The sequence below is a fragment of the Lathyrus oleraceus genome, chromosome 6 (assembly GCF_024323335.1).
Source record: "Lathyrus oleraceus cultivar Zhongwan6 chromosome 6, CAAS_Psat_ZW6_1.0, whole genome shotgun sequence".
Lineage (NCBI taxonomy): Eukaryota > Viridiplantae > Streptophyta > Magnoliopsida > Fabales > Fabaceae > Lathyrus > Lathyrus oleraceus.
The window spans coordinates 145801729-145825581 of NC_066584.1; the positions used below are offsets into that span (position 1 = coordinate 145801729).

The 23853-nt window shown below is 35.7% G+C and overlaps 1 protein-coding gene and 1 long non-coding RNA gene across 2 annotated transcripts; one reads left to right on the forward strand and one right to left on the reverse strand.

Moving 5' to 3' along the window:
* Positions 1-9535: 9535 nt before the first annotated feature.
* On the reverse strand, positions 9536-10831 carry LOC127092809 (uncharacterized). Its single transcript, XR_007792291.1, has 2 exons — positions 10402-10831; positions 9536-9792 (listed from the first exon to the last, which is right to left on the reverse strand). It is a non-coding gene; the product is annotated as an uncharacterized LOC127092809 (long non-coding RNA).
* Positions 10820-13019, forward strand: LOC127092808 (protein MAIN-LIKE 1). Its single transcript, XM_051031702.1, has 4 exons — positions 10820-10920; positions 11271-11440; positions 11526-12200; positions 12297-13019. The coding sequence occupies exons 3-4, from the start codon at positions 11610-11612 to the stop codon at positions 12957-12959; spliced, it is 1254 nt and encodes a 417-aa protein (XP_050887659.1). The 5' UTR covers positions 10820-10920; positions 11271-11440; positions 11526-11609; the 3' UTR covers positions 12960-13019.
* Positions 13020-23853: the final 10834 nt, after the last annotated feature.

Genomic DNA, 23853 nt, shown 5'->3' on the forward strand with positions numbered 1-23853 from the left:
TTTGGATCAAAAAGTTCATTAGTGAACTTGGCATAGTCCCTAGCATTATGGATCCCATTGGTCTCTATTATGATAACAATGGTGTTATCGCACAAGCTAAGGAGCCTAGACCTCACCGACGATCCAACCACATACTTAGGCGTTATCATCTCATTCGAGAGATAATAGATAGAGGAGATGTGAAAATATGTAAAGTACCTACACTTGACAATATAGCTGACCCACTGACAAAGCCTCTTGCGCAGCAGAAGCATGATGGCCATACTAGATCAATGGGCATTAAGGGTATGCCTGATTGGCTCTAGTGCTAGTGGGAGATTGTTGGTGTAAGCCCTAGAGGCCAATACTTTTGGTACTTGTATCGAATTATTTATTAATGATAAAAGGCATTTTCTTTATTATGGTTGATTAATAAAGTCCCTGGAATAGATAATCCGTTTAATGTATTAAGTGTGACTTAATCATGAGAACACATTAAACATAAGGACACTATTCTTAAAGTATCCGTAGTCGAGCATTAGTGTGAAGTGGGATAACATTAAAGCATTAAGACTATTATGTTTGTAGACTGATGATCACATCTCATGGATCATGGATAAAGAGTTATCAAGTCTTAAACATAGGTATGAATATTAGGAGTAATATTTATACTGGATTGACCCGCTATGAGAATACTATATAGAAAGTTATGCAAAGTGTCATAAGTTATTCTCATGGTGATAATGGTGTATACCACTCTTCGACCTGAAACCACTATGGATCCTAGATGTAGAGTCGAGTGCTTTATTGTTGATCCAACGTTGTCCGTAACTGGATAACCATAAAGACAGTTGATGGGTACTCCACGAAGCATGCTGAGGGACATGAGTGACCTAGATGGAACTTGCCCATCCTGCATAACAGGATAAGTGTCTATGGGCCCAATATTGAATCGGACAAGGATGACACGGTCTATGCCTTGTGTTCAATATAGACATAAGGGCAAAAAGGTAATTATACACATAATTATTATCACAGAAGGTTTTGTCAGATCACATGACATTTTCGTGTCTTGGGTAGCAGTGATGTGTTGCTAGATACCGCTCACTGTTTATTATGTTAAATGCGTGATTTAATATAATTGCCAACGTCACGAAAACCTACAGGGTCACGCACAAAGGACGGATTGATGAGAGGTAGAGTAACTAAGGAATACCGTAAGGTACGGTGCCCTTAAGTGAATTATAGAACATCGTAAGGTACGGTGTACTTGAGTAGAATACGAAATATGGTAAGGTACCATGGGCTTAAGTGATTTTGGGCATATTATAAGATATGGGCCAAAATACACTTAAGTGGGCTTTTAGCTTGAAGCCCACACAAGTGGTTCTATAAATAGAACCCTTGTGCAAAAGCATAAAATTGCGGTTGCATTATTCTCGTTTTCTCTCTCTCTCACACTCACTCAAAGCCTTTACTCATACCAGCTAGCACTGAGATTGAAGGAATCCGTTTGTGTGGACTGAGTAGAGACGTTGTCATCGTTCAACGTTCGTGATCGCTTCGTGGATCTGCATCAAAGGTTTTAATCGTCACAAGAGATCTGCACCAAAGGTTTCAATCGTCACAAGAAGTAAATATTCTATCACTGATCATGACCATTCGTAAGGATCTCTAAAGGAGAAAATTTTAATTTCCGCTGCGTTTTGGACCGCAATTCTCCTTCATATATCATTCAAATAAATTGAGCAACAATTGTTCTTTATTATAAATGAAAACCCAAACTTGTCCAAACAAGAAACAGAAATAATATTCCTGTTAATTGCAGGTACATAATAACAGTTCTCTAACTGAATTATTAAACCACTAGGTAAAGTCAATACATAAGTTCCTACGGCTAAAGCAGCAACCTTTGCTCCATTTCCAACTCGTAGGTCAACTTTACCTTTTGCCAAATCTCTACTCCTTTTTAGCCCCTGCACATTGTACAAATGTGAGAACCGCATCCAGTATCTAATACCCATGATGCAGAAGTAGATAAATTAATTTCAATAACAAAAATACCTGAAGTTGAAGTCTCTACTCCATTCTTCGTATCTTCCAGGTACTTTGGGCAGTTTCTCTTCCAGTGTCTGGTCTTACCGCAATGGAAGCAGGTGTCTGCCTTTGCTATGCCTCCACTAGGCTTCAAAGCAGCAACAGTGGGTCTGGGTTTGGCAACTTTCTTGCCTTTCCTTTTATCACCCTGCTTGGTGGGTCTTTTGTTCTGTCTCTTTCCATTTCTGATCATCAGAATGGACTTCCCTTTTGACTTCAAATTCTGCTCAATAGTTCTTAACATGGCTAGCAGTTCAGGAAGAGATTTGTCCATATCATTCATATTGAAATTTAGGACAAATTGACTAAATCTATCTGGCAACGATTGCAAGATCAAATTAGTCGCAAGTTCCTTTTCGAGGGGAAAACCCAACCTTTCAAGGTTTTCCACATACCCAATCATCTTGAGCACATGGGGACCTACAGGGGCTCCCTCAGCTAACTTGCCTTTAAAAAGGGATTTTGAAACTTCAAACCTTTCATGCCTTGCTTGCTCTTGATAGAGCATCTTCATGTGTTCGATCATATCGAACGCTGCCATGTTCTCATGTTGCTTTTGCAACTCTGAGTTCATGGTAGCTAGCATGAGACAAGCAGTTTCAATGGCATTCTCGACATGCTTCTTATAAGCATCTCTTTCTACCTTAGGTGCAGAACTAGGAGGTTCCTCTTCAGGAACAGGTTTCTCCAAGACATATAGCTTTCTATCATGTTTGAGGACAATCCTCAGATTTCGGTGGCAATCCAGAAAATTTTCCCCAGACAATTTTTCCTTGTCAAGGATTGATCGCAAAATGTTGTTAGAGGTGTTTGTTGTCATGGTAATCTACATGAAATTAATGAAAATATAAGTATCAATAACATATTTAATTAGGCCTTTAATTAAACATGCTCCCACTATTTTACTCAAAACAAATGACCCTCATCATTTGATTCGGAAAATCCCGTTGGAAGATTTTCTAGTGGGCCGAGATCCACATTTCACTTTGTTTTAAGTCCGCGTAGGCGGATTACACAAAACTAGGTTATTTAGGTAGGAACTCCTTCCAATTGTATCTAATACAACTCTCGAATATTTCAGTTGGGTGAATAACTCCTTATTTCAATCCATCACATGGATCATTTCCAACTCTTGCTTTTAAACACATATAATCTTATTATAATTTGTTTAGTTAAGTTTGACCCATTGTTTTAGCTATTGGATATTACAATTATCCCATCGCACCTTACTAATATAGAACATGCACCTCGCGTAGGCAAAACCTACATTATTCGATACTAGTCTTGATGAGTGCTAAAACTTGGAAAGCTTAAACTTAATATTTAATTTGAGGGAATTGCAATTATTCTGATCTCACCGACTTATTTATCATATAAATCGTCTCTCACATGCATCAACATACATTCACATGCATCAACATACATAATGAAACAGTTATGGCCCCTAGCGCAATTGTTCTCCCAAGCCAATGAGAGAACCTAAGCTAACCTAATAACGATCTAAGTTTATCCAAGCAAGATCTTCAAGGTTGTCCTCCTTTGATATTGAATTCTTCTCTTTCTTCATAACATTACATCATAGAAGAAACTCGTTTTACATACGAGGGAGTGAGATGAGAAAAGAAGTTATATTAAGAGATTAAAAGAAGAGGCACGACACGCATGTCGTATTTTAAAACCCAAAACAAAATAAAGGAAAACGAAGGCCATAACCGATCACCACAAGACAATAATAATAAACACATTATTATTATTAATTTTAATTCTTTTAATTAATTAAAACCAAATTAAATTTTGGCGACCGATCACACTACGCAGAGTTAGCCGGGGGTCCGCTGCCCGGTCAGTGGGAACGGGGGTTCCGCTGCCCGGTCAGCCGAAAATTTTAATGAACAATTCATTTGAAATCGACGTCGTTTTGCATCAACACAACTCTTGCGCAGTCACAAAACAGAAACGCCGAGAATTCTGACTCATTGAATGTGACGACCGTCACAAAGCATGTTACAACCGTCACATCCAGCTTGTTATGACCGTCACAGGCCCATGACGAACGTCACGCGGCCAAAATCAACGCTTTTGAAATAGTCAACAAACGTGATCCAACAAGCCGTCAATTTATAACTCCTTAACGGCACAACCTTTGTGCCGTCACTAACCCTAAAGCACCAATTTCAGACCGTCAAACACACCTCGATTGTTGATTCAGTATGATTGATCAACAGGTCATTGCTTCACCATACTAATGTCAGATTCCGAAGCAAATGACCATTGATCGCTCAAAGGAAAACAACCATTAAGTGTTTGAATGAACGAAGCAGAAACAGTATATTATATAAACCGTATTTTGCATTAGGATTACTTATATCATATATATAACTTGATCGATCTCAATTGCGTAACCTATGGACGATCAATGTATCGCTGCTTCACCATACTAATGTCGGATTCCGAAGCATAGTCAACATCAATCATCCAAATCGTACACACATGATGCCAAACTTAATTACTCGTTTAATTAATTGATTTATTCTGTCTTTTAATCATATTAATACAGAAAAATAAACAACTATCAGATGTATGGTTTCGTAAGTGGCTCTGATACCACTGAAGGAGAAGGGCGATCCAAAACGCAGCGGAAATTAAAATTTTCTCCTTTAGTGATCCTTACGAATGGGCATGATCATTGATAGAATAGTTACCTCTTGTGACGATTGAAACCTTTGATGCAGATCTACGGAGCGATCACGAACGTTGAACGATGACAACGCCTCTACTCAGTCCACACGAACGGATTCCTTCAATCTCAGTGCTAGCTGCTACGAATGAAGGCTTTGAGTGAGAGAGAGAGAGAGAGAGAGAGAGAGAGAGAGAGAGAGAGAGAGAGAGAGAGAGAGAAAACGAAATTGCAACTGCACTAAATACTTCCGCACAAGGGTTCTATTTATAGAACCACTTGTGTGGGCTTCAAGCTAAAAAACCCACTTAAGTGTATGTGGCCCATATTTTATAATATGCCAAAACCACTTAAGCGCGTGGTACCTTACCATATTTCGTATTCTACTTAAGTACACCGTACCTTACGGTGTTCTACAATTCACTTAAGTGCGCCGTACCTTATGGTGTTCCTTAGTTATTCTATCTCTCATCAATCTGTCCTTTTATGTGTAACCCTGTAGGTTTTCGCGGCATTGGCAATTATATTAAATCACGCATCTAACATAATAAACAGTGAGCAGTATCTAGCAACACATCACTGCTACCCAAGACACGAAAATGTCATGTGATCTGACAAATCCTTTTGTGATAATACTTATGTGTATAATTACCCTTTTTCCCTTATGTCTATATTGAACACAAGGCATAAACCGTGTCATCCTTATCCAGTTCAATATTGGGCCCATAGACATTTATCCTGTTACGCAGGATGGGCAAATTCCATCTAGGTCACTCATGTCCCTTAGCATGCTTCGTGGAGTACCCATCAACTGTCTTTATGGTCATCCAGTTACGGACAACGTTTGATCAGCAACAAGGCACTCGACTCTACATCTAGGGTCCATAGTGGTTTCAGGTCGAAGGGTGTTATACACAATTATCACCATGAGAATAACTTATGACACTTTGCATAACATTCTATATAGTATTCTCATAGCGGGTCAATATAGTATAAATATTACTCTTAATATTCATACCTATGTTTAAGACTTGATAACTCCTTATCCATGATCCATGAGATGTGATCATCAGTCTATATACATAATAGTCTTCATGCTTTAATATTATCCCACTTCATAATAAAGCTCGACTACGGATACTTTAAGAATAGTGTCCTTATGTTTAATGTGATCTCATGATTAAGTCACACGTGATACATTAAACGGACTAGCTATTCTAGGGACTTTATTAAACAAACGTAATAAAGAAAAATCTTTTTATTATTAATAAATAATTCAATACAAGTACCAAAAGTATTGGCCTCTAGGGCTTACACCAACAACCCCCCCCCCCCCATTTAGTATTTTCTATATATTGCATAATATTCTCTTGTTAAATAGTAGTGCCTGTAGATTCAATCTTTTCATTATTGTGACATTATCAGTATACTTGCTGAGAAGTCATCGCTCATACAATAGTGTGGAAGGTTTGGTAGGACAGACCCCGAAATAAGGTCAACATGATGTTGAATATCTTGCATAGGAGGAAAATCGTTTGGTAGTTCCCCTGTGATTAGCTCTTTGAAATCCTCTAGGATCTCTAGCACTTCTTAGAGAGTTGTTGTTTCCTCCTTTACAACACTCATCAGACCTTTATTCACCACTTGGAAGAAATATTTAGTTTCTTTAATAGCCTCATTAAGCTCCTTTTCACTTTGTACCATCACCAATAAACTAGACTTATTTCCTCCTAGTTTTTTTTATAAAAGTGGAAAATAGGATCCATAACAATTTTATGTGTGCCCTATGTAAACATCATCAGGTTATCATATTCTCAATAAGTGATATCATTATCAAATTGCCAAGGTCTACTAAGTAAAATATGACAAACATCCATATCAAGAATATCACAAAGTACCTCTTCTCTATAATGTTTTCTTATGGAGACAGGAACACTGCAGGTTAGCGTTACTCAAACTTGGGAGCCCTTATTTACCCAATCGAGGGTGTATGGCTTCTTGTGGGATTCTGTGGACAACTTCAATTAATATATCAATTTACATAACACCAGATTCTCCGTGTTTCCATTATCCATGATCAAATTACACATTTTGTTCTTGATAGAATAATGTGTTTTTAACAAATTTGTGTGTTGCCCTTCATCTTTGGATGTTAGTAAAATTCTCTACAGCACAAAATTTACCCACTCATCAGATTCTTCCTCTTCAAAATCAATCTTAGAATATCCATCGTTCTCAACTGCAAATCCTTCTTTTTCTTCCCCCTCCCCCGACCTTTCTTCTGCAACAACAACGACTCTCCTTTTTGGATAAACATTTGATCTGTGACCTTTTCCATTATAACGATAACATGTGTCTCTAGTGGGTTTTATATATGGTTTATTCTACCTTTGCACTGGTGCTTTACCATACTATACATTGTTAGAGCTGCTAGCCCCCTTATTTACAAGGTTGGGATCCTTGGTTGTTGCACTCTTTTGCTTGTCACATGCGGATTCAAATTTATTTTGGGGCGAATACCTTCTAAAAGATGAGAAATTTCGAGGGGGTTTCTCCATCAATTATTCCTTCAAAGCTAGACTGGATGCTTTAGCCACAAATCCATACACTCTATAAACCCATCTTCTCCTGCAAGGATCCCTTTACGCCATTGATATGTTGAGCTACTTTCTAGCTCACTGATTCTCTTAATTCATTGCGCTCCAAAAAACACATGAGCTCTGTTGTGTATTATGTCACAGTTCTCTTCGCTTGAACACACTCAATATACATCTTATAAAGAATTTGTTCATAATACTCTTGTAAAAATTGCTCTAGCATCAATTGTTTCATTCTTCACCATATTGTGACTTGCCCCCTTTTTTTTCCTCTACCTCTGAACAACAAGTTTATCCCTCAGACAACAACAATTCTCTTCAGCCTGATCGCCACCATCTTAACTTGCATGTACTCAGGTATGTCCATAACATCAGGAAAACTTATCAATGTGGATCTTCCAATCTAGAAACTTCTCCACCCCCATCAATCCGTAGAAAGATGTAATATTAACCTTCACTCGATTTTCATTGTGATAATATCGATTCCCAAGATAAATCACCTCTTCCTCGTAGGGTTCTTCTTCTTCACAACTCAAAATTTCAACAATAATAGAATGATTGTTTCCACCTCGCAGAACCCTAATCTATTCTTCTCCCATGTCTCTTTGCTAATTCCCGTTGTTGTTGGCGTTGTTCACCTGATTTGCTAAAGTCGTCGTATGTTCACTTAAAGTAGTTACAATCGTGGTAAAATTTATGGTAATTCTCTCAAGTTATTATATGGTCACTGGTTGATCTCTCATGGTTGATTGATGACCTCTCGACAAGTGTACCGATAATGTCGAAGTAATAAAAAAGATCAAATCAAAAGGGACTGCCTTCAAGCAAGACAAAATATGTGCAATTTATAAAAACCAGTAAAAATGAGGGTTATAAAAACCAGCAAAGGGACTCCCTCCAAGCAAGAAAAATAAACGAGTAAACAATGCCATGAGAGCGGCCATGTTATGTTTTAGAATCCCCTACTCCTCTATTATTGATGTTTGATGCCCTATATGAGTGATCTGATCACTATAACCTCAAGGTGAATTAACAAAATCGTTATAGCTGATCCCTCATGAAATAACTCACTAACAACTACTCTGAGCTTTCTATTCCTAGGCCGCCAGCGTAAGAAGGGTTAGGCGATGTATAGAACGTTAATTCTCTATGCCATTACTCGGGGTCTCCTATCCCTCTTCAACCAGCATAAGTACAAGAATTCCCCTAGGTCCAACACATAGACTAATGGTCAGTATTTCCTATGTGCCCAAAATTAGATTAAAAGAGTATCTCACATAAAAAGCATTACGAACAAGAAGCAATTGAATAAGATTATAGATCAATAGGTTCATATAATGGTCAAATCAACATATAATCCAACAATATAGAAATATGTTCATCCTAACAGGACCTAACCTAGAAGAATTTAGCTACTCATAGTGCAATTAAAAATACCACAATTGATAGACAAAGATAACATAAAAAGTCCCGTAAACAAATGGTCTTCAATGACTTCAAGTGCTCCAAAAATCACCCCTTGTGCTCTCTAATTCGTGATTCAATCTCCAATTTTCATAACCCTTGCTCTCCCCTTGAAAAAATGCATAAAATCCCCTTTTAAAGAAATTAGAATGGATCAGAGACGTGTCAAAATTCATATTGATCATAAGTGCAATTGAATGATTCCAACTCCAATTGAATCTTGAAGTTGATTGATCGAATTTTGAAATTAATCTTAGCTAATTTTAATTTCAATTAAATTTTGGAATTGATTTTAGTTGATTTCAATTAAATTTTAAAATTGATTTTAATTGATTGAAGGTTGGAATTGATTTTAATTGATTTCAATTGAATTTTGAAATTGATTTTAATTGATTGAACTTTGAAATTGATTTTAATGGTTTGAATTTGGAAATTGATCTTAATTGATTTTGATTTCAATTAAATTTTGGAATTTATTTTAATTGGTTTCAATTGAATTTTGGTTTTTGTAAATTTGTAATTTCAATTGAATTTTAGGTTTTGATTCTATTAATGGAATTTTAAATCATGATTAGATATCCATTAAACCATTCCATATCCAACCACAATCCAATTAATCCAATATCCAGTTATATCCATCAAACTATTCCATATCCAACCATAAACCAATTAACCCCAAATATCCAGTTATATCCGTTAAACAATTCCATATCCAACCACATACCAATTAACCCCAAATATCCATTTAATATCCATATTATCCATTACAGTGTTGAGTACCATCTGCTTTGCAGCAGATAACAGAAACGGATTGAAGAACGCGGTCCATACAAGCCAGCATGAAACGGAAACCACAAAAATCCAGCATGAACAACCGAAACGCAATGCCGTACGTATTTGAGACGAAGTGAAGCTATAACTTTGCCAAGCATTTGAAACGCAGAAAGAAACAGCTTCCAAACCTTCACATCATTATCCCTGCAAATAATTCACCCTGTTAAATCCACGCCAATTTGACGGCAAATAGAGTAACAGTAATAATCTATAACGGATTCAATTCCAAACTCTTAACTGAAAACGATTTCTAACAAAATTCCAAAACAAGCTCTTAACTCAAAACGATTTCTAACATGATTCCAAAACCAACTCTTAACTGCAAAACGATTTCTAACAAAATTCTAAAACAAGCTCTTAACTGAAAACGATTTCTAACATGATTCCAAAACTAACTCTTAACTGCAGATTTTAGATTTTTCTTTAACTAACTCTCACAAATTTCCATAACTAGCGACCTCTAACGGATTTGTGCCGCGGAGATCTAGCAGAGTTAACTCTGCTAACAACATTCAATCTATATAAACCTTTCACATACATCACTCCTCGAGGGTTCACACTCACGCTATTCACTCACAGTATACACGCAAAATCTCAGCAACAGGAACAATACGATTCAGATTTTTCAACCTCGCGCATTTGATCAATAACAATGCACAGTAATAGAAGGATCTCGAAGAAGAAGAAGGATTTGAAAACAAGGAAAAAGAGGAGAGGACGAAACGAAGAAGCAGGAGCAAAGATTAAGTTTACCTGTAAAAGACGTGTTAATTCGGTAAGTGTTTCTTGCTTCCATTGAGCTTCATCTCGATTTCACGGCGCGAATTTCTTCCGATTTCGCTTTTTCACGTCAAGCAAGCATGGTTAGAAGGTTGTTGTTTGGATTCGCGGCGTTTGATCTGAACCTCTGAATTGTCGAGTTGAATCTGTGACGGAACCGCGGCTGACGGCGACAGATAGATTCATGGATTGCGGCCGATGAAGAAGGTGCTCTGAGACGAAACGGAACACTGTGATCGCGAGGACAAAGACCGGTGTACGTCGGGGAAGTGAACGGCAATACAAAGCATAGTAGGACGTCGCCCTCGGAGTTGCGTTTTGGTCCGCCGTGTTTTTGCGCTTCTGGATTAATGGCCTCCTTGAACAGAGTACTCCTTATTGCGATGGAAGCGTTTTAGTCCAATTGTTGAAAATTTTACCCTATACCCCTACAATTATACCCATACCCCTACATTTAAATTTTTTTGACCAAAATACCCTCATATAAATAGGGTATATTTTCCGTTTCAAATTTTTTTTACCATTTTCGTTGAAGACTTCCGGAGAAGAATTTTTTTTGGCGTTTTTGTATTGTATACCGGAACACTTAAGAGTAAGTCTTCCGATTTGAAAAGTGTGTACCGAAACACTTCTCTAAAGTGTTCCGGTTTGTTGTTTTTATGGACACTGAACCGGAAGTTTTCTAGAAAGTCTTCCGGTTTGTATACTTGTATACCGGAACACTTTCTTCAAGACTTCCGGTTTGGATGATGTGTACCGGAACTCTTCTTTGAAGTGTTCCGGTACGTAATTTTTTTATTTTTTTTTTTTAATTTTAATTATTTTTTTTAACATTATTTCAGTGGTTCGAAGAAGAGGTGCAGATGGCCGGATTCCAGTCCGCACGTTAGACCGGGGTGCATCTTCATCTGCAGCTGCAGCTGAGCCGACTGGATATCCAGGAGGGCCGTACGATACATCTCTTTTGGTGAAGTACAAGCATCATGTTGCTCGACATATATGGTTCGGTGAGGTAAGTAAACGGACTATATTTGAAAATGAATAATAGTTGAATATTTTATAATTTGTTTTCTAATATGTGTTTTAATTGTTTTTAGGAAAGAGGACCAAAGAAAGAGTTGAAGGTTGCCGGACATGGCCTGAAGTTGAATTCTAGGGTTCCATTGGCTCTTCCACCACAGATGGAGAGTTGGGTATCTAGATCCGGTTTAGCTTCACTGCAGAGAACGAGTCTGAACAAGATAGACACAAATCTTGTCTCTGCATTTGTGGAAAGATGGCATCTAGAGACATCTTCATTTCACATGCCGTTTGGTGAAATGAGCATTACTTTAGATGATGTCGCATGTCTACTTCACTTGCCCATTAGGGGTATCTTTTGGAGTCCTCAGGATGTGACTGAAGAGCTAGCTGTTGAACTTGCTGTTGACTACCTAGGAGTGTCACAGAGTCAGGCACAGTCACATGTTCGGAGCTGCAGGGGGTCGTATTACAAGTTGGAATGGTTATATGATATATTCGTACATCATAGGGCTGCTTCCAGCTGGGCATATGCGACTAGAGCATATCTATTGATGTTGGTGGGATCCACCATATTTGCTGATAAGACCTTTACACTTGTAGAGGCACGATACCTCCTCCTGTTTAGGGACTTGGATGGATGTTCAGGATATAGTTGGGGAGCAGCTGCACTAGTTACCCTCTACCGATATCTTGGAGATGCGTCCATGTACAGTTGCAAACAGCTAGGTGGATATCCTACTCTCCTACAGGTATATAATTTAATTTTGTTAATTAAGTGTTGGATTCATTTTATAAAATATTGTAACTTAATTTGTTTTATTTATTATGTTTTTATTTTGTAACAGTGTTGGATTCACGAGTATTTTCCAACTGTTGGAAAAAGAGGGGAGAATTGGAATCCTGCTGGAAACTGTGGTCTTCCCCGAGCGATGAGATGGTCGTACAGACAGGGAGTCCTGAAGGTCGATGATTTACGACCTATTTTGGACGAGCTGACACCTACCGACTTCATCTGGCGACCATTTGAGGATCATAGAGCATGGCGTGTATTTGATGAGATATGTCTTTACAGGGGCTGTTTGAAGTGGGGTGAAACAGTTGTTCCATACTTGCCTGATAGATGTTTACGTCAGTTCGGGTATAGGCAGTATGTTCCATCCCCACCTCTGGATTGTATGATGGCGACGGATATTGATGTTGATTGGATCAGTTACCATCAGAGTGTTGTCGATGTGATCGGTTCATCTTCCGTGGCCACCACTCCATCTGAGGTAGTAGACGGTTATCCGGAGTGGTATTATCGTGTTTCCCATCCACGGTTGGTCCCTCCCCATCGTGACGCTCCTAGAGAGGTACCCGTTCCTGTATATGACGCCGGGCCATCTGATCCTGATTGGGCTCGTGTATCTACATTGATTCGTCGCTATCTGAGACAGGTTAATGCTGAAGAGGAAGATCCACAGTTTTCTGATTTATTTGAAGCTTTGCATATTTCTCGTTCACATTGATTATATGTATTAAGCTTTGAATATAATAGACATAATAATATAGATTTCATGTTTTGATTACGTCTCAAAGCAGCTCGAGATACGGAACCACGCAAATAACCATAAAAGGGACTTACGTGCGCGTTCTCAACTTCGTAAAAACTCTTTTGAAATGAAGCTCTAATGTTTCCCAGTTGTAACCTCAAGTTGTTATTCATGGCTTCCCAACATTTGACCATGTCACCTATACTGTTTCCTAACATCTGCTTTAACTTCCAATGAGCAGATTCAACCCTAAAAATATCAGATATAAAAAATACCATTAGATATTGAAAATATCAAGTATTAAAAATATCAGATATTGAAAATAACACATAAAAAAACATAAAAAAAATATCAAATATAAAATTATAAGACGTACCGATTAGTCGTTGTGTTACCCAAATGTAGGACTCGATTAATCCATGCTCCAACAAATCTATGCCTATGTGGAGTCAACCATGTGTCTTTCACATAATTAATAAATCCACTATAATCAACACATGCTTGCTCAAGTTGATGCAACCGCTGACCATACTCAACCTCATCACTAGCCCAGACAACTTCCATCCATAATGTGTCTATCGTCTTTTGCAGGTCATTCACCACATGTTGTTTGCATTTGGCACCAACGTTTTTGTTAATGTGAAATCTACATAGCAAATTAATCGAGTTGGGAAACACAACTTCAATTGCTTTCATCAAAGCAAGATCTCTATCTGTCAAAATCACTTGTGGACACATGTCTTTCTTCACAAACAACTCTTTTAATTTCTCCAATACCCAGCAAAAATTCTCTGTTTGCTCAGACTCCATATATGCAAATCCAACAGCAAAAGTCAACTCAGTCGATGTCATGCCAACAATTTCAAACAAAGGTTGTCTATATTTGTTTGTCTTGTAGGTGCTATCCATAACTAACACAATCGGAAATATATTCAACAACTTCACTGAATCAGGATGTGCCCAAAATATCTCTCTCACCACTTCCGAGTCATCCTTTTTTCTACTCCAATACACATATCCTGCATCCTCAATAAGCTTAAACAGATGTTGTATCTCACTCCTTGGACCTCTTATCTCTTTTTCTATCACACTCTTATGCTTGTATACTTGCGTAATACGAGTGACATTCTCAGGAAACTTGTCTTGCAAGGAAAGCAAAATGTTTCTAGGTGCTACATGTCTCTTTGCCAAATCAGCGACATGTTGCTTCTCATCTGTGGTCAACCTACCAATAAACGAATGACCTTCTAATCTATCAGGTAAACCATGATTATGTAACCCACATTTTACATCAATCTTCCAACCAGATCCATCTTTCGCCGGAGTCGACCTGATTTTAAATGGACATCCACATTTCTTGGACGCACTTTGGGTACCACAATCACTAATCTTGTGTTTCCCACCTTTATCACAGCCAAATATTATTTTGTTACTTCTCCCTCTCTTCCCCGTTTCAGTATCTGAACGACTGATAATAACAGTTACTTTATTGTCGATTCCAACCTCTTTAATCCATCTGATAACCTCTTCTCGTGTACCAAATCTTTCCGTCGTCATAAACGCATCAGTAGTATCTACACATATTTTGGGAAGATTTTTCATTTCTGTAAAAAAAAAAAAAAAAATTAAAAAAAAAAAAAAAAAAAAAAAAAAAAAAACGTACCGGAAGACTTAAAGAAAGACTTCCGGTACACAAAAAAAGCAAACCAGAACACTTCTCCAAAGAGTTCCGGTATGCAAATTTTTTTTGAAATTTTTTTATGTGAACCGGAACTCTTTCCTTAAGTGTTCCGGTTTGCTTTTTTTGTGTTCCAGAAGTCTTCCCAAAAGTCTTCCGGTTTGGAAAAATACATACCGGAAGTCTTCTCCAAAGAGTTCCGGTGCGAGGGGTGTGAAAGTGTAATTTTTGTAATTTTCAACTGAATGGTAAAAATGAAATGGTAAATTGGTTAAAACCAATTAAGGGTAAAATGAGAATTTTTAAATTTTTGTAGGGGTATGGGATTAATTGTAGGGGTACAAGGTAAAATTTTCCCAATTGTTTCCAGGATGTTGTTCCTAATTTAGGTTTGGGCCTAGGGCCCAAACGTGGAAGTTCTTGTCCACACATCCCTTCTGTTTGTTCACCACTATCCGCACCCCCCAAGTCACGCCTTCTTGTGGACTGAAGGTAGTTTTCTTTCGGCCTTCGGATGGGCCGACACTACGTTGGCCCTAGCAGACCTTGGGTCTGCTAGTTACACCCCTAGCGTAATTTCTATACCCCCTTGATGTATTACATTTTATTTCACCTTGATTCCATTTCTTGGTGTTTAAGTTTGGGATTTTAGTGTTGATCTTTAGAGATTAGTTAGACTCCTTAATTAGATTATAGTTAGGATTTTAGGATTTTGTTCTTATTAGAAACTTTAGAAGTTTAATTTGGATTTAGAATTGATTTAGTGTAATTGTTGATTAGATTAGAAAATAGGATTTAATTAGATTTTAAGGTTAATTAGGTTTTTAGATTTTAGCTTAATTTCTTTAATATGGCTTTTAGATTTCAATTAAAACTTAAATGTAGTTTAAGTAGAATTTAATTGATTTTAGAATTTAATTGATTTTAGAATATAAATAAATTTAGATTAATTTCTAACATTAGAATAGTGTTAGGATTCGATCACAATTTTAGGATAAATTAGACATATTCTTGTAAATTGACCTTTTTACCCTTTAGGGGTTATTTTGTTATTTTTACCTTACAATGGCATGTTCCCTTAGAATTTTTAGCTTAGAATTTTAATCAAGTTTTTGACTAAAAATTACATGATCCCTTAGGATAGATTGATTCATTTCTAACCATTAGATTAGGTTTAATCTTAATTTTCAATTAATTCAAACCTTTCGATTCAAATTGGTCAAAAACAATTTTGATCAATTAAATTCTTTGAACTTGTATAAACCCACAGTCTAAATTGAGTGGCCAAAATACCCTTTGTCACTTAATAAGACTTCTTTCTCTAAGTTGTGGAGCTCAAGGCCTCAAGTCAGATTCTTATTGGAAGCATCCTCAGTCACATCAAGCAGCAGATTGTACAAGATAAACCAAAGGCCAACACTTGGTTGATGCAATTCAAATTATACGATACAAGCCTTAAGTAATAAGGAATCATGAGACGGAGTTTCTCCTATCCTTGTCTAGAGCGACTCTACGTACGGGGTGTAGGCCATAGCTATTCAAAGCGTTCACCTTTATTCATAGACTTTAATGCAATACGAATCAAATACACTACCAAGTCTTCTTCACGCAAAATAACACCAACACAAGAGTTACAATAAAGATTCTTCTCCAACAACTTGTCAGTTATAAGAAGTATCATACACCATGAGCCTTAAGTAATAAGGAATGATGAGACGGAGTTTCTCCTATCCTTGTCTATAGCGACTTTGTGTACGAGGCGTAGGCCCTAGCTATTCAAAGTGTTCGCCCTTATTCATAGACTTTAGTATGATTCTCGTCAATCAACTGTCAAGTCTCCCTCTCTTAATCATTGCAAGAAACAACAACAAAGATTCTCCTCCAGCAATTTGAAAGTTAGGATGAGAATTACATGCCACGAGCCTTAAGTAAAACAAGGAATGAGACTTGAGCTTTCCTACACTCATTCTGGATATCTTTAGGTGCGGGACATTTTGCCCATTTCTTATCGTATCCACCTTTACTCATAGACTTTAGTGTGATTCTTATCAAGTAACTATAAAGTCTATTCCACTCTTTCAATCATTCTATCACTCTTCTTTCATCTTTAATCATCTTGTTTTCAACCCTAGTTGGTCGAACTATGAAAGCTCTGATTTCCTTATTGCACTATAAGGATACGTAGGCAGGAGAACCCAGTTTCTTCGCGAGCTATTATATTTATTAATCAATCATTCTTCATTCATCAATCAATACCATATTTTTGAGATCGAATATATTCCTCCTTGGACTCCTTGTACATCCTTTTAGGACGATATATCGGCAATCCATCTCATGAATCAAGAGTTATTTGGATCGTCCCCAAACATTTAATTCATTCTCTTTTGGCTAAGACATTTGTTTACTCTTCGATTCAGAGTCTATCTCATCTTGGATCCAAGATACTATTCTTCTTTGATCTCGAACTGTTTGTTCCACATCCAGTGATATATTGATCCCTTGTACACAATAATACTTTCTCTTGGGCCCCGTATATACCCTTTTAGAATGATATATCGGCAATCCACCTTATGAACCAAGAGTTGTTTGCATCTTACCCATACATTTAATTCATTCTTCTTGGCTAAGACGCTTGTTTGCTCTTTGATTCCAAGTTCCATTCATTTGTGGGTTCCCTTGATAGCATTTTGTTGGTGCAAGTTATACTTTTCATCACTTATCTCTCTCTCTCTATGTTCTCATGGTTTCACGAACTACAATTGCTCTGACTTTCTCGTTGCATAATGAGAATACGCAGGCACGAGGATGCGAATCCTTGGTGAGCATACTTCTAATTATTCTTCCTTCCGCCTTAAGGCATCATCCATATCTTTCACGACCAACTATCTACCTTCGATCATAAACCATTCACCCTAGTGACATACTATTTCGTTGACATTGAAACACAACTTTCTTTGGATAGCCATATACACCCTTTTTTGGACGCCTAGCGAAAAGTCGGTATTTCTACCTAGAGTTATTTGGCTCATACCCAAACATTTAATTCCTTCTTTTTTGGCTAAATATCATATAGTGGAAACAATGTTCCACGTATCGTTTATCGTCGTTTCCCTCTATGGTACAAATCCCATTTCTCTTATGGACTCCAATACACTTTCACCTTTCGCTTTCAAACAATTACACCTCTTCACTCACTTGTTACAAACTATTCAATTATGTGAGTTTGGTCACTTGATTCTGTTCATCTCCATGATACGTTCATATACTACCTTCATTTACTCCATGTGATATACCAGTTATATTTGAGTCAAGTACATTACCTCTTTGTGCTCCTTCTTGCGTCACCTTGTGAACCAAGAGTTGTTTGGATCATCCCCAAAAACTTATTTTTTTGTATTTTTGGCATTACCCTATAGCGGCAGCCATGCTAGCCCACGTACTGGTAATAGACACCTTACTATTGGGTTCATGTTTTCACCATTTTTGGAGTTCAAAACATAATCCTTTGGTTTGGACCATACCTTTATCATAATTCTTTTCATCTCCCACCACTAGTTCTTTGAACTACAGAGCTATGAATTCCTCATTGCACTATGAAGATAAGTAGGCATGAGGGCCTTAATCCTCATCGAGCACTCTATCTATTTCCTTTCTTTTCCCTATTCTTTCGCGAGTAATCTTTAGATATAACACCTATTCGAGCGAGAACAATCAAAATGGATCCCATGGAGTACCATGGATGTTTAGGGTGCTAATAACTTCCCCTTGCATAACCGACTTCCTTACCCAGCATATCTCTTTCCCCGAGTTTTATCTATGTTTTTCCTTTCCTTCGGGAATAAATAAAGTTCGATGGCGACTCTGTTGTATGTTCGAGTGTGCGATATGTTCGGGTATATTTCCCCTAGCTTGGGTCCTCAAGTAACTCGTTTGCAACTGCATATTTCAAACAGAAAAACAAATTGCAATGATAACGAATGAACATCGCCGGTTGTGTTACATGATCATCATTTCAGTTTTTGACTTCAATCGAGCAAATTTGGAAAAGTTCTTTCAACACAACAAGTACTCAACATGTCTCTCAGCTCACTAATTTTTCACTCAAATTGACAGGGTAATCACACTATCAACATACAAAAGTATTTTACCATAAGTTTGTAAATTTTGTAATAAAATAAATCAAATTCATCTAAACACACACTTTAGGAGGTCTTTCAAGGTTGTAATGAGGCTTATGTCAGGGTAGGATAATTTGGAATAATAGGATTACACCGTTGGAGTTAGGTATATAGTTTTCCTTATATTATCATATTCCTTTTCATATCAACTCTTGCTTAATTACTTTGGTACTAGAGATTAACATTTTATGGTCCTAAGCATTGCTTTTCTCATTTTTTTGAAGAACTTGCTTTGACTTCTTGATTTTTCTCATTTCTATTTTTGATTTTTTGACTAAAATCTCTAGTATACCAACCCCAAACTTAAACTTTGCTCACTTCCAAGAGCAACCCCAAACTTATTCTTTTGCATATGATCAAGGAACTAAATTTTCTACCTAACTCCAAAGAGAGGTGGAAAAATTTAATCTTTTAAGTCAATTGGCTAATTATTATGCCTACGTCACCGAAAGAATAGGATATAAACATGATATACATGTTAGAACTTAAACTTTGATAAATACACATTGAGGCACTTGTTTATGGTAAACTCTTAGCCTTTCCAAACTAACATGTATATCATGTTTATATCATTTTCTAACCAATATATTAAATCATAAATAATGAAAATTCTAGAAAATAACAATTGTACGGATACTCTCATAAGAAGGAAAAGTAAATAATGGAACATTTGACTCAAACCTTACTAGTTGAGGTATCTGGAGATTGAGCACAAGTTAGTTGGTTGTTCCTTTCTTCCTCAACTCCCAATTCGCAAGGAACTTTCCTGATGATCACCTTTGTTTTTTATGATGCTTATGGTTCATCTGTTCACTGCTAAAATTGAATTTTGTAAATATGAAAGAAACAGTAACAACAAACTTGTTTATTAAAGATAAACATAAATCTATTGGTACAAAGGGGAACCAAGTATTGTAGTTAATACTCTATATTGACTTGAGAGATTGACTTATTGGACGTAAAAGGGAATTGAGAAATTAATACAAATTCATAAAACTCTAAATTAACATGTCATTGGAGCGGAAAAAGTATTGTACGTCTTGCATGGTATTGTTGAAGTCTTGGTTCTGTTTAGATCACTATGCCCTCGTCTAATTGACGATGATACTCGTTAAGAGCGGCTTCGCTTTGGACCCATTGCCTGAAACACCAACAACAACAACAACACTAGAAAGTGAAAAGGTATTAGAAGAAAAAATAATAGGATTAGAAAGAGTTTTTAGTCTCTCTTTCTTCTTTCAATCCATTTCTCAAGTCTTTGTCCTTCTGCTCCTAAATGTGACATGCTACAAAACAAAAACAATTACTTTAAATAAACTGAAATTTAAATTTTGCAAATGAAATAAAAATTTATCTGATAGGTTGCCTCCCATTAAACGCTTCTTTAATCTCCTAAGTTTGACCTTTCAATTTTTTTGTTAGGGTGCCATATATGATAAAAAAAATATCATCCTTCTTCTTCCTTTTGTTTGGTAGGAATTTCATCTCTTTTAGATTTTTTTTTGAATTTTTCTAAATAAGGGGAGAAAGTGAATAAAACTCTTAATTTCTTTTTTTTCTAAGATACACACATTAAAAGCTAAGTTGTCACAAAATTTGGGTGCTACAACCATCCTGTGAAAAATATTTGTTTGGTTTAGAGACTAACCGCTTTAAGCCTTGTTTGATATTTGGTTAGAAGTTAGCCTGAAAACTTCATTTTCTTGTATAAAGAGGTTCGTGGATAAATCCTTCTAAAGATTTCAAGTTTATTAGAAACTCTCAAGAATAATTCTTGGGGACATGATTAGGTCATCTTAGTCTGAACCTATATAATTCTTTGGTGTTCTTTCTTCTCCCTTATCTCTTTTTCTAGTGCTTTGATTTTGCGATGCATATTTACTCGTTTGTTTTGCAAAATATTTTCAAACTCTAATTTTGCAAATGATTTTGTTTTAAACCATAGTTTTTCGAACCTCCACAATACACCCCCTCTTGTGTATGGAGTCACATGTCCAATAATTCATTGATACACCAAATCAATCATCTTTAGGTACCTCTTATTCCTTATCTAATTTTTCTTCTTATGCACAAATATCTCCTTTTAATTATTGTTTTTTCTTATCGATAATCACTCACACTGAACCTAAATTATACAATGAGGCTAGCAAATTTGAATGTTGGAATCTTCCTATAAAAGTCGAGCTTAGTGCTCTTGATAAAATTAACACTTGGGAACATGTTTACGTTCCATCCAATTAAGCTAATAGTTGCTAAAGGATAAGCATATAGAGGTTAAAGGAAAGACTAGTTACCAAAGGGTATAATCAAATAGAAGGCTTGAATTATTTAAATACTTATTCATCAGTGGTCAAACTCACTACAATTACAATTATCATAGCTCTTACAGCTGTTAGCAAGTGGCATTTTCATCAAATTGATATCAACAATGCATTTCTACATGGTGAACTACATGAGCATGTGTATATGGTAATACCATTTAATGTCAATCCTCTAAACCAAACTAGGTGTGCAAGTTAACTTTGTCTCTCTCTATAATCTTAAATAAGCTAGTAGGAAATTGTATGAGAAATTACCTCTCTTCTTGTTCAATATAATCAAAAACAATATTCTTCAGAGAATTCATTGTTTGTTAAGATTATGGACTCATATTTCACTATCTTTCTTGTATATGTTGATGATTTGATTTTAGTAGGAATTTCCCTATTTGAAATCCAACATATGAAAGATGCCTTACACACAACTTTAAAAATCAAGGATCTTGTTATTCTCAAATAATTCTTAGAATTAGAGGTAGCACACTTGAAACAAGGTATATCACTATGTCAAAAGAAATATTTCATTTATCTTTTAAGAGACTCGAGATTGCTTGGTTCAAATCACGTGACTAGTCCATATGATCCATCCATTAAGTTGTGTAGTGACAATAATGTTTCATATGAAGACATTACATCATATTGAAGATTTATTGTCATATTGATTTACCTGAACACCACAAGACCAGATATAACATCCATTACTCAACAATTGAGTTAATTCTTGGTCAAGCTTTCAATAGCTCACTATAATGTTTCCTGCAGTGTTTTAAAGTTCCTTGAAGACGGAATGCGGAGCTTTAGCTATCTTCATATGTGAACTTCAATTGATATTATACTTGTTACATAATTTGCAAGTTAAATGCCTCAATATTCCAGTCTTGTATAATGACAAACAAAGTTCTTTACATATAGATGTCAATACAATCTTTCATGAAAGCACTCAACATCTAGAAATAGATTGCCACGTTATTAGAGAAAAGTTTCAGGACGAAGTGTTAAAATTGCTTCATGTTTCTTCCCATAACCAAATTTTCTATTTCTTTCAAACCTCCCTTTTGCCTAAGCCCTTCTCCTTTCTTATGTCCAAATTGAATTTGATAAACATATATCAAATTTTAACTTGTGGGACGCTAATACATAATAAAGAAGAAGAAGTTAAAAGTTAGTTACTTACTTTGCATCTGGTTAGTTCGTATTCAATTTGGTGTGCAAGTAACAATCACCTATACGTTAGTTAGTTATTTATGGTGATCCCATATAGCTTTGTATATAATTAATAGCTGAATTAAGATAATGTTAGAAAGAATCATTTCCACTCCTCTAATATTGATGTTCAAGCTCATGATGAGATAAATGATTCATCTTTAATAATACTATAAGAGATTTCTACTCATTTAATTGAAAAAAGTACTTACACAGTTCAAAAATATTCAAGATTTCAAAATATCAAGATTGTCGTCATCTGTAAAGATTCAACTCTAATAAATTTGTCTTTTGAAGTTTATTGATATAAATAGTTTCCTTTGAGTCAATGCATAAGTTTTGTTCAAGATATTGTTTTCATTCTTTTTAAAGTTAGAGTTTTTATAGAAATTGAGAAAAATCCATTTCATAAAAAGGTATTTCTACTTTATTTCTTATGCTTTTCATTATTGGACATTCCTAAATGTCAATATCGTTAATATTTCAATAATTTATATTATTGATTTCCTTTATAATATGAATTGATCTTCATTTTTTCTAAAATAACACAATACTTTTTTCTTTCCTTCATTAAATATTTCACCAATTTAAAGTTCAAAATTTTACTCACATTTCCTAAAGTTTATTAAAATGACATTATTCTTCTTTAATTCTAAAATAGACCTTAACCTCCCTTAATTTTTTTTATCAAATTGACCAACATCTAACTTTCTCATTAATACACTACAAGAACGTTGACATATATCAACAAAAGTTTTTAGAGAAAATATGAAAATCTTTGACATATTTAATATTATCTACTATTATAATATCTAACCAATTTGATTTTTATGAGATGAAATGTAGTAAGATAATGAATTTTGAGTAACAATTTGAGTTTGGACAGAATTGTAACAACGAAAAATTTAAAAAAATTTGATGAAAAATGATAGAAATAAGGCGTCGCACTCTTTCTATGAATTAGAAAGGATGACAAACCTTAGTGAACATCACCACAGAAAATTTGATTTCATGATAATATCAAAAGTCTGGTCCAATCAAGAATTAAATGAGTAAAGCTCTCAAAATCATACAAGGGGTTTATTTAACATAATTCAACTTGATTTTCTATTCATGATTAACTCCACATTTATAGGTATAAATAAGGTGGCTTGCTGATTTTAAAATAATAACTCATGAAATAATACAAATTGAGTCCACTATTCTATCATAAATAGCTTGAGGATGAACGATAACACATTAAAATATGGTGGAAGGAGAGGATATTCATCGTTTTGATGAATAATAATAATTTATAATCACTGTTATCAATGCGCACACACAATAATTTATAACGATTATTATCATTACGCCCAGACACACACACACATATCTTCTTCCTTCAATGTTGTGACCTTTTCTTTCTTTAACTCATTATTTGAATGAAAAATTGAATGCACAAAATTTTAAATTCTTGGTAGCTTTAAAATGGTTAAAAATACACAAAAGAAAAA